The sequence below is a fragment of the Bufo gargarizans genome, chromosome 1 (genome assembly GCF_014858855.1).
Source record: "Bufo gargarizans isolate SCDJY-AF-19 chromosome 1, ASM1485885v1, whole genome shotgun sequence".
Lineage (NCBI taxonomy): Eukaryota > Metazoa > Chordata > Amphibia > Anura > Bufonidae > Bufo > Bufo gargarizans.
The window spans coordinates 734,637,030-734,649,982 of NC_058080.1; the positions used below are offsets into that span (position 1 = coordinate 734,637,030).

Below are 12,953 nucleotides of genomic sequence, written 5' to 3' on the forward strand. Positions count from 1 at the left end.
CTCAGGAATCATGACAGGTGCTCAGAAAGTCAGAGCTGCTTCAAAAAGCGGAAATTCACATTTTTGTACCATAGTTTGTAAATGCTATAACTTTTACCCAAACCATTTTTTTTTTTTTGCCCAAACATTTTTTTTTTATCAAAGACATGTAGAACAATAAATTTGGCGAAAAATGTATATATGGATGTCGTTTTTTTTGCAAAATTTTACAGCTGAAAGTGAAAAATGTCATTTTTTTGCAAAAAAATTGTTACATTTTGATTAATAACAAAAAAAGTAAAAATGTCAGCAGCAATAAAATACCACCAAATGAAAGCTCTATTAGTGAGAAGAAAAGGAGGTAAAATTCATTTGGGTGGTAAGTTGCATGACCGAGCGATAAACGGTGAAAGGAGTGTAGTGCCGAAGTGTAAAAAGTGCTCTGGTCATAAAGGGGGTTTCACCTAGCGGGGCTGAAGTGGTTAAAGGGGTTGTCCAAGTAATTTTTTTGTTCTGTGTATGTTTCTAACTAAGCAAATGTAAAGGATTTTCAGCTCTACAGTGGCCCTGTTCTCCTAGATAGCTGAGCGTCACATGACCTGTGATGTCCAATTCTTTTCCTGCTCTGATGACTGAAGGAGCAGTACTGCCTCTGTGCACCGATTGTCACTGTGAAGACTGTGCTGGTTAAAGCAACAGGCCATGCCCCCTGCACTGCCCGATCTGCTCTGTGTCTCCCCTCCCACTGGATTCTTCAGCAAAGTTTAACTCCCTCTTCCATCAGCAGCACATACTCAGGGTTGGAGGCTGTGCCTCAGGTACTGAGCAGCTGCAGGTTTCCTCTTCTTCAGGCACTGAAGAGAAAAATGCTCTGCACAGGATCTTCCCTCCCTCCTCACCCTGGAAGCACAGAGCTGACAAAGACTGGAGGAGTTCTCTCCTCTGTACTCGTCTGCTGGCTGCGAGGAATTGTCTGCGGAGCATTATAAAAGAATAGGTAAGGGGAAGATACTGTGTCTGTCAGCAATGACATTGTACTGTACAGTATCCCAGCAGTCAGACTGCAGACAGGGCAGCAATTTTATCCACTCCCTTTGCAGAGCAGGGGGAGGGAAAAGGTAGTCTTTACTGACACCCTCAGAGATTGTTCTTACATGCCCCATAGCTCTGCAACTACATGTCAACAAAGGGGCCAGAACAGAACTAGGTAAAGGAGTAAATATAGATTTTTTGTTGTCTACAATTTGCTTAGTGTATGTATATATTGCTGACCATTATTTTTATATATAGATATATACCGGTATATCTCGGACAACCTCTTTAAAGATTCCATTGATTTCCGTGTTGCTTAAATTAGAGTATTTATTTATTTTACGCACTTATATAATGCTGGTAAATTCTTCTCATTCAGTAATTCAGCTAAAAAAGGGAAACTCACATGTTATATAGATTCATTGCCCACCAAGTGATCAATTTCAAGTGTTTATTTCTTTTAATATTGATGATGATGGCTTACAGCTGATGAAAACCCAAAAGGCAATTTCTTAGAATATTAGTGAAAATTATTGTGAAAAAGTTCAATATTGTAGACTCATGGTGTCATTTTATTGAGCTAATCAACACAAAACAGCTGCAAAGGTTTCCTAAGCCTTTAACCACTTCCTGACGCAGTGATTTTCCATTTCTGTGTTATCGTTTTTTTCACTCCATGCTTTCCCAGAGCCATAACTTTTTTATTTTACTGTTCACAGGGCCGTATGATGGCTTTTTGTTTTCGAGACAAATTGTACTGTATAACGCCACCATTTTATATTGCATAGGATGTAGTGTATATTATTGGGTTGGATTCAAAAAATTAAAAATTAGAATTTTTTTTGCGGGTTTTGTTTTTACGGCGTCCAGTATTTGGTAAAACTGACTTGTGCTCTTCATTCTCCAGGTGAGTATAATTACGACAATACCATATCCCATATATAGTTTTTCTTATATTTTAACACTGAAAAAAATAGAAAAACGTTAAAAAATTTTTTTCTTTTCATCGCTATATTCTGACCCCCATAACTTTTTTATAGTTATCTAGTGAGCTGTGTGAGGGCTTATTTTTTGCTGGACAATATGTAGTTTTGATTATACCCTTTTGGGGTGTATATGATTTTTGACCACTTTTTTTATTCCATTGTTTGGTAAGTTAAAGTGATGAAACTGTGAATATGCCATTTTTTTTTTATTGTTGCGCGATTTACTGTATGGGTTAAATATTTTTATATTTTAATAGTACTGGCGTTTTCGCTTTGAATAATGCCCAGGATGTTGATATATTTTTTGTTATTGTTTATTTTGATTTTAGGGAAAGGGGGTGATTTAAATGTTTTCTATAATTAAAAAAAGTTTATTTTTTATTTTTATATATAATTAGGTCCCTAAGTTGACCTCAACATGCAATCATCCATTATCCTATACAGAAATAGATATATTACCGTTCATTACTGCCACCTGCTGGCCTCAACTGTAATATACAAGTAATGAGCCTGGAAGCCTAATACGCCTTAGGCTCATTACTGAATGAACACCGTCCCCAATTTCCACCAGAGTTGTTCCAGCCTGTAAAGAGCATGCTTCTGGTTTTCCTGGCTTCTCAGATGCCATGGTCACATTTGACCCACGGCATCGGAGAGGTTAAATGTTGGCAATCAGCATTATTGCTGGTTGTGGACATTAGCAATGAGGTCACTGCTAAAGAAGCTGGCTGTTCAGAGTGCTGTATCCAAGTGTCACATTTCTTGTGTCAAGCCACTCATGATTGAGAGACAACATCAGAAGTGTCTTACCTGGGCTAAGGAGAAAAAGGACTGGACTGTTGCTAAGTGGTCCATAGGCCTGTTTTCAGATAAAAGTAAATTTTGCATTTCATTTGGAAATTAAGGTCCCAGAGTCTGGAGGAAGGGTGGAGAGACACACAGTCCAAGTTTCTTGAGGTCCAGTGTGAAGTTTCCACAGTCAGTGACTGTTTGGGGTGCCATGTCATCTGCTGGTGTTGGTCCACTGTGTTATATCAAGTCCAAAGTCAATGCAGCCGTCTACCAGGAAATGTTAGAGCACTTTATGCTTCCCTCTGCTGACAAGCTTTGGAGGTGCCGATTTTATTTTCCAGCAGGACTTGGCACCTGTCCACACTGCCAATAGTGCTAATACCTGGTTTAATAACCACAGTATAACTGTGCTTGCTTGGCCAGCAAACCCGTCTGACCTAAACACTATAGAGAATCTATGGGGTATTGTCAAGAGGAAGATGAGACACCAGACCCAACAATGCAGATGAGGTGAAGGCCGCTATCAAACAACCTGGTCTTCCATAACACCTCATCAGTGCCATAGGCTGATCGCCTCCATTCCACTCCACTTTTATGTTATTAGTATTGAGTGCGTCTACTGTACATACTTTTCAGTAGGTCAACATTTCTGTATTGAAAATCATTTTTTAATTGGTCTCATTGAACTTTTCAATTATATTCTAATTCGAGTTGAACCTCTATGTCCCATTATAGACCGTGCAAGGGTTGTGTTCTGTATGTCCCATATGTTGATTTAGTGGGAATACAGCAAAAATGTACCATTTCCTAAGTAAAAATACTATTGAGTGCAATCTTTGTTAAGGGGGGTATCTTGGATTAGAAAAACATGGCTGCTTTCTTCCAAAAACAGCACCATCCGTGCCAATGGGTTGTGTCTGGTATTGCAGCTTGGCTTCATTGGAGGCAATAGTACAGAACCTGTGGACAGAGGAGGTGCTCATTTTTGGAGGAAGGCAGCCATGTTTTTTTAATCCTGGACAACCCTTTAAACATTAGAGGAATATTAACAATCTTCAAGTGTTGTAAATAATGCCTACTGTATCGGCAGTTATTCGACGTTAGATTTTCTATTATATCTGTGTATTTTCTTTTTCTGTTACTATTACAGTTTCTTCTCTGTGAACTTTAGAACTGTAAGACGACAGCTGAAATTTTGTACGGTGGTGATTGTAGTTATGGGAAGCTAGACCAGACATTATATATAAAATCCAACCCTGTAGTGCACAGAACTGAAGGATAGCTGTATTGTAATGCTTTTTATTTTTTGAGTAAACTTTACCCCGCAGCATTTTTGCATGGGACAAGTGATATGACCCTTAACTACAATAAAGTTCTAGATATACGGTACTTTTCTAAATCTGAAGAATTACTTTCTATTGGTTTCTCGGATATTTTAACATTATGGTTTATATACCTTTGAATGCTAGGTGTCTGTTGAAATACATGACTCTGTTGTATTATTTTACTATTATTCCACTTTGTTTATCCCAGAGCTTTGTCAATGTGTAGACTGTGTGGCTTTGTCAGTGCCAAAGCCCTGTGTCAGGATGCGATGAAGTGTCCTTTCCGCAAATCATTTATTTATGCCTGTTGTTTCTTTTAAGTCTTGTCTATTGTATGGCTATTTAATGAGTTGTGTATCCACCATGTTAGTCAAAGATCTGCCTGAAACCTTTTTTTTTTCCCTCTCGCTTTCCCACCTCCCCCCCTCCCAAATTCACTTTTGTTATGTATTGCCTTGCTAATCCTTGTGTTGAGCGGTATCAGACATCACCTTTCTTGGGGGCAGATAGTCCACTCTTCCGCTTTCTTTGTTCCTGCTCTGCTTTAATAGGAGAAGTCAACGGGGAGGACAAAAAGAGACTGAGAGTTGTATTTAATCAGAGTCAGAAGGGTGGTGTTCAGACTGACGGGCCCACAGGCAGACTGGCCTTTTATGCTTGCCGACACAGATGGCCCAGTAGCATTCATGGAAAGGCAGAGAATGCTTCCCAGTCGAGGCCATTGTAGGCCGGCATCGTTACACTTGATGAGGGTTACCAGGGGTAACAGACAAGTATCGCCAGAACCGTGTGATCACTAGCCTGCGCCATTGAAGGCTTTGACTTAAGGCATGGCTTTCCTTTGGCTTCTCTAGAAAGTAAATGGTCATGTGCTGCATGAAATGTCTTTTATTAGATGTAGTTGGTTTCCGGACCGTTTTGCTCCACAGGTTGTTTTTTCTTCTCATGCCCATGACTAAATTTAAGTGTGAAAAGAGCCATTTTTTTAGACTCCAGATAATCTAAAAGAACAGTTAACGACTGATAATTATCCGCACCTTTATCTCAAAGGAGTACATTAGTTACTAGTAATCGATCACTAGTGTTCTAAGTGAACTTATTTTTCTGCATGCGTATCTATGCATTAAACCCTAGTTCTTTTATTTCCAGCTCTCTTAGCGCTGACCTTTAAATTGTGGATGGTGGATAAAATAAATGCATCTAAATGCATAAATAATTATTTCTCTAACTTATTTTCTTTTTTTCTTTGCACACTTAGAATTTTTCGAGCTGCCTTTGTCAGTGGATTTAGTTGCGCATCCATTCTACAATCTAACCTTTTCCGACTTTTTGCCAGTCATGCTATACATTTTCTCCAGACAGGGGTCACCCCCCCCCCCCCCCCCCCTTTTCTCTCGGGTGAAACAAAGGTTAACTGAAATTTCCTCTCTTCTGTACCTGAACAAATCAGCAGTTTGTGGAGGAAATCCCATTGATGGCTTGTAAGGGTGACAGACTCTATTTAAAGAACTCCCCCAACTGTGCAGCAGTCCAAGCATGCCATGAGTTTAACTCTTCCTGCCGTCGCTGTCATTGTAACCGAAGACCAAAGAAAAATGTACCCTTTGCTCAGTGATTATTTTGCATAGTCCTTAAAAACTCCGTGAACTTGTCTATAACAAACCTCAGTCATGGTATGGATAGCACGGTGGAGATGGTGTACAAATATATAACATTTGTCATATTCCATACTAGAGGAATGCTGTGCACATTTATCAAATGTGTCATGTTCCATACTCAAGGAATGGTTCACACAGTCATAAAATGCCATATTCCATACTTTAGGAACGGTATACACAGTCATAAAATGCCATATTCCATACTCAAGGAATGGTGTACAGAGTCATAAAATGCCATATTCCATACTTTAGTATTGGTGTACAGAGTCATAAAATGTCATATTTCATACTTTAGGAACGGTTTACACAGTCATAAAATTAGTCATATTTCATACTTTAGGAATGATATACACAGTCATAAAATGTCATATTCCATACTTTAGGAATGGTATACACAGTCATAAAATGCCATATTCCATACTTTAGGAATGATATACACAGTCATAAAATGTCATATTCCATACTTTAGGAATGGTATACACAGTCATAAAATGCCATATTCCATACTTTAGGAATGGTACACACAGTCATAAAATGTGTTATATTTCATACTTGAGGAGTGGTATACACAGAAATAAAATGTGTTATATTTCATACTTTAGGAATGGTATACACTTATAAATTGAGTAATAGTTTGTACTTTAGGAATAGCATACAAATTCATAAATTGTCTTATTTTGTACTTTACGAATGATCTACACGGTCATAAAATGTCATATTCCGTACTTCAGGAATTGTATACAATTAAAGTACTAAATATGACATATAATGGATGTGTATGCTACTCCAAAAGTACAAAATGTTACATAATTTATCAATGTTATACACATTGAAAATATGTCATATTTTAATATTTTAACAAAGGCATACAGTGTCATAAAATCTGTTCTATCTCATACTTTGGGAATGGTATACACGTTCATAAATTTTCATGTTTCATACTTTGGGAATGGTATATACATTCAATAAATGTGTTGTATTTCATACTTGAGTGTTTGTATACATGTTCATTAAATGCTTCATATTTCATACTTCAGGTATGGTATACAAATCCATAAAATGCATCATATTTTATATTTTAGAAATGGTATACACATTCAAAAATTATGTTCCATATTATAGGAATGCTATACACACATAAAATAAGTCATATTTAGTACTTTCGGAATGGTATACACTTTCATAAATTGTCATATTTCATTCTTGAGGAATGGTATATACTTTAATAAAATGTAATATTTCATACTTTAGGAATGGTATACAGTGAGTATAGCACACGGATTATATCTCTACAGTTTCTGTTGTATTGGTCCTGTCTTAAAAGTTCCATAATCATAGAGGGATTCATAGGGGTCTTTATTTTTGGTGTTAATGAGTATGGATTACTCATTTTTGGTTCAGGGGCATGTTTACTGAGTTAAGGGGATCAGTGTAAGGGTCCATTCACACGTCCATATGTGTTTTGCGGATCTGCAAAACATGAACACTTGCAATGTGCGTTCCGCATTTTGCGGACCTCACATCGCCAGCACTCTCTCTTAGAAAATGCCTTTTCTTGTCCACAATTGCGGACAAGAATAGGACATATTCTATTTTTTTGCAGAACGGAAGTGCGGATGCAGACAGCACATTCCAGCCCCATTGACAATGAATGGGTCCGCACCTGTTCTGCAAAATTGCGGAACGCATGCGGGCCCATTTTGCGGATGTGTGAATGGATCCTAATGCTTAGCTATAGACCTTGCGGAGACCGTCCATTTTAATTTACCCAAACTAAAAGCATGATATAATATGGTTAGGATCTTTTTTGCCAGCAGGGATCTTTGATCCTTCCAAGTCAGAAATGAGCTGATTAGTATGATAGCACACTTAATGCGGTGATATTTTATCAAGGACTTTATTTACCTTTTATATACACACTTCTTCAGAGTGTTTCCTAAGGTACATTGTCCATGTGTCTTATTATTCTAGTCCTTTTTAGTACCTTCCTCACGTTTTTACCTCTGCATTTTAGTCCGTTGGTACCCATTGCAGCCTGCCAAGGTTTTGTCAGCCACGGACATGAACTACAGGTTCCAGCGTCTGGTCCTAGCTGGGGGTGAAATCCTTTCTTGTTACCCTTCTTCCTTCCCTTATAGCACATACCTTATCTCCCACATACACATTATATGGGACTGGCGTAGTCCTGTGCACGTACACGTTCATTTTAGCCCTCGGTAGATGTGCATGGCATAAAACCTCACCGATTAGCAGAAGGTACCAACCAACATAATAGCAGACTCATTATCAATGGCTTCACATTTGTATGCATTTTTTGAAAGAGCATTACTGAAAGGCTCAAAATTAGATACGCCCGTGCTCCTCACGCATCTAACAGGCAAAACAGTTCAGAAGCAGATTTCTGGATTTAAAGAAGGTGCCGAAGCATGAGAGTTGTCCGCCTGACCCTCGTTCAGACATTTAGTGCTGTAAATATACTCGGCAGATGATGAGTAAAAGTCCTGGTGTCGCTGCTAGCACATATACAAGGGCCCGATCTATAGAATGGCCCAGTGTGCGGGGGGATCTTATTACAGACGGGGGCATCAGGTTTTTTATTCCAGCAGCCGCTCGTTCCCAGTAGTAGTCTTGTATGGAAACCTTCCAGCCCAGTTTAGAAACAAAGGTGTTTTAATTGAGTTGAGCTGTGTAACTTTGTAGTCCCCCATTGTTTTACCATGTACTTTTCAGCAGTGATTACAAGAGGTCACTGCCCCCAATTTACACAGGGTTGTGAACGTCTCTCTGGTGCATAATAATGCAGGCATGAAAAACAGATTTTTGGCAAGCGAAGGGCATTTAGCCGGGCATAACTGTCATAGCGTTCCTTGAATTTCCGTAAGCTGAAAAGCGGCTCTTCTTTTCAACCTTGGAATCCATATTGCTGTATTTTATAGACTGATATTTAATTTTTTTATATTTTAATTTAGTTTTTAGTTTTTTCACAAGAGTTGGTCATTACTGCATTCACTGCTGTTTCATTGAAATCACAAGGAAGAATATTTGCCGTACAGAGTGTCTTAAAGGGGAAGTTCACATTTAACAGTTGAAGAGGACCTGTCCTCACTAAATGCTGTGCAATCTGCAGGCAGCATGTTATAGAGCAGGAGGAGCTGAGCAGATGGAGATATAGTTTTATGGGAAAAGATTCAGGATAATTTACACATGTATGTATATCCCTGCTTTTTCTGACTTCAAATGTATAAAGGAGGCTGTCCTGTGTAAGGGCTAATTCACACGATCAAATGGTTGCCGTTCCCGTGCCTTGGACCGCAAATAGCTGTAAACACCGGCCGTGTGAACTCTGTGCTGCAGTGCGGTGAGGACCCATTGACTTGAATAGGTCCACGTTCCACAAAACACGGCAAAAGATAGGACATGTCCTATCTTTTGCAGTGCGGAGGAACGCTTCCGAAGTTCTCCGTGTGCTTCCGATCTGTTCCTCTGCGCCGCAAAAGAATAGGACATGTTCTGTCTTTTGCCGTATCTCACAGATCGCGGACCCATTCAAGTCCATGGTTCTGCAGCGCAGAGTTCACGCGGCTGGTGCCCGTGTATTACGAATCCGCTGTTTGCGGTCTGTAGTATGGGCACCACGGCCACGTGGATGTGGATTGTGCAAATCTGTTTTTGAGGCTCTGACTATTCCACTAAGGCTACATGCACACGACCGTTGTGTGTTTTGCAGTCCGCAAAACACGGATGGCGTCCGTGTGCGTTCCGAAATTTGCTGAACGGCACAGACGGCCTTTAATATAACTGCCTATTCTTGTCTGCAAAGCGCGGACAAGAATAGGACAGGTTATATTTTTTTGGCGGACCACGGAACGGAGCAACGGATGCAGGGAAAGCGCAGGGAGTGCTGTCCGCATCTTTTGCGGCCCCATTGAAGTGAATGGGTTTGCATCCGAGCCGCCAGAACTGCGGCTCGGATGTGGACCAAAACAACAGCCGTGTGCATGAGGCCTAAGTACCACTACCCATCACACAGTAGTGCAGACTTAAAAGGGTTTTCTTAGATTTCCTCCTAGGCCACGTGAATGATGAACATCACTTCACTGGCCTAGGAAGAGCTGGAGAAGGCTACGGAACTCACAGGGGCGCCGGTGCCTTCTTGAACAGCTGATCGGCGGGGGTCGGGGTGTCAGACCCCCACAGATCAGCTACTGATGACCTATCCTGAGAAAAGGTCATCAGTTATAAACTCTCAGAAAACCCCTAAAGAGGTTCTATCGCCTAACATGTCTATTTTAGTAACTACTTACATAACATTTCTCGAGCATTTACTCTCATGCCTCTGTGTTATGCCATTCCTCTGTTAATCCTCATAGAAGTTTATGAATGAATATGAATTGCCAGCAGTTTGCAATGACGGTTACTGGCAGCACTGATTGGAAGGTGCCAGACTGCAGGAACACCCAACATGCACACTGGTAACACCCAATTGGAGGTGTATTGCAGACTACTGGCAGTTCATTCATAAAATTCTAGCAGAAATAATAAATTAGAAGAATAAATTAAAAGACTAGGTGTTCCACAATTGCTATTACATGGGGAATGTAAGTAGTTGCTAAAAAAGACATGTCAGGAGAGGTGACAGGTCCTCTTTAACAGAAATACATATAAAGATAAGGACCGGAGAACTTGTCTTGGGCACAAACATATGGACAACTTGTTTCTTTTAATGAGCTCTTCATTTATTAAATTAGTATTCTTAAAAACCCAAGGTGAAGTTACCTTTTATGTGCAAGTATGTGGTTTACTGAAAGGGGTTTTCCTGGGTACAGTATTGGTAACCTATCCTCAGGATAGGTCGTCAGTATTTGATCAGTAGGAGTCCATCTCCCAGCACCCTTGCTAAACAGTGCTTTCACAGCTTACCAAGCACCGCCACGTACATAGTAAAACCTTGCAGCCCAGGCCCATTCACTTGAGTGGGACTGAGCTGTAAATGGGTCGTGTGACCGATGACTGTGACATCAGTGGCCTAGGAAGAAGCTGTGACGCTCATGCCTTTCGACATCCTCTCCTACAACCGATATAGTGTTGTATGATTTACATCAAATTTTCCTTATTTTATATAGAATGCAACATAAAATAACAGAGTTATCTAACTGAAAATGATGTTCAGAAATATAGAATGATTTCTAAACATTTCAGAAGAGTCCTGTGAAATGTATTTAGTTCCATAAAGAATAGAAATGTCACGCTCTGTCCAGTTCAGTGATTGCATTTTGTGTGCAGATATAGTATTGTGACATGATTTTGATGTTTAAGGAAAGTATCCAGTGGTAGTTTTGTCTCTAACCATCTATTAGGTATAACTAGTATATCTATTAGGTATAACTAGTATATCGATTAGGTATAATATTAGGTATAACTAGTATATCTATTAGGTATAACTAGTATATCGATTAGGTATAATATTAGGTATAACTAGTATATCGATTAGGTATAATATTAGGTATAACTAGTGGTCTTTTACTCTAGTATCAAATGAAATAGAATGAGTAGCATGGATGGTGTGCCGTCATTCATCACTTTCACAGGCCTAAGCCGTCTGATAAGAAATTCATACTCTTAGGTTACCTGCACATGGTGTGGATTTGTATGCTGACAATCTGCATAAAAACAACATAAAAAAATAACGATAATACCCAGACATAAACCCACACTTTTTATTGTAGTTTTTGGTGGAGATTTTCTATTTATTTTAACAACTCATTTGACGTCTATGGCGAAACCAAGTTACATCAACCGCTGATCTGCACAAACAGCTGACAAGTGGCTGAATTTGAACACCGCACCACAGTTCCATTTTGGCACATACAAAATGCACTCTGGGGCACTAAAGTGTTTTGTGCTGGTTTTTAGTCTAAAATGCTGTTTAGGCAGTCTTGTTTTGTAGTCGTATTTACTACTTTGGAGGCTTTTGTGCCTCGTTTGACTATTTCGAATGGTTTTTTTTAATATAAGTTTTGTAATTTTTGCTACTTTTTTCCGGCCTATTTATTTAGGCACACCTTTTTTGAATGAAATGCGACTGTCTAATTTTATGTACAAAAACAGGCCAGGATGATAAATGTTCCCCACTGTGTACATGAGATTCACTTTGCTTGTTCTGTATTATGCTGCGGGTTTTCTGCACAAAAATTAAACATAATCCTGACTGTGTGCACGTACCCACGTACAATGTCTCCCTGGTGTTTATACATATTATCAAATTAGAAATCATATCTGATTCATCATAAAAAGTGCCCTGCGTTGTGGTGTTTGTTGGATATGAGACTAGGGCTGCAACGAGTACTCGGCTAAATCGAGTAATTCGACACAAAAAAAAAATCCCAGATGCAAATTTTTTGCATCGAGGATTCGTTTGTGTCACATGACCACGAAGCGGGAGTGAAGCGTTTGCTATTACTTCCGCTCCGTGGTCTCCTGCTGCGCTTGGAATACTCACCTTTCCAGCATGGGGCCTCCGGACACTCCACAGCACGTCCATGGTCCTGCGCTGCACTGACCTCCTGGCGTACGCATGCCATGTCCTGACGCACTGTGTGACGTCAGGCGCAGAGCAGCGCAGAACGATGAAGTGTTGACAGCGCCTCTGCTGGAAAGGTAAGTTGGTGCGACTAAGGCTGGGTGCCTGAAGTGCACGGCATCATAGCAACCAATGACGCTGTGCACTCCGGGTGTCAGGAGGAGCAAGAGGGGAGAGCTGCTGGCACAAGGGGGAGAGCTGCTGGCACAAGGGGGTAGATGATGGCACAAGGGGGGGGGCGCCTGTCACTTGGGGAACGGAGCTGATGGCACTGGGGGAACGGAGCTGATGGCACGGGGGGGGCTGATGGTACTGGGGGATAGTGGAGCTGATGGCACTAGGGGAACTGATGCTTGGGCTGATCACACAGGGAAGAATGAAGGGTGTTGGAGACTGATGGCAGGGGGTCTGATGAGTTTTTATAAAGGAAAACTGTCAATTAATTTTTTCTTATTAGATTACTCGATTAATCGTAAAAAATAATGATTTCTAAAATAATCGTTTACTGCAGCCCTATATGAGACTTAACTGAGATTCCTTGTTTTCTGCAGGTGACGATGGAGTGGACTGGTCGGTTATTGAGAGGGATTCCGCGGTACGG

The 12,953-nt window shown here is 40.2% G+C and overlaps 1 protein-coding gene across 1 annotated transcript in view; it reads left to right on the top strand.

The window, feature by feature from the left end:
* Positions 1 to 12,953, top strand: part of LOC122924893 (zinc finger CCHC domain-containing protein 7-like) — a 172,423-nt gene that overhangs the window by 89,657 nt on the left and 69,813 nt on the right. Inside the window, exon 3 of the mRNA XM_044276432.1 lies at positions 12,904 to 12,947. Within this exon, the coding sequence (XP_044132367.1) occupies positions 12,904 to 12,947 (44 nt within the window). The remainder of the gene's footprint in view (positions 1 to 12,903; positions 12,948 to 12,953) is intronic.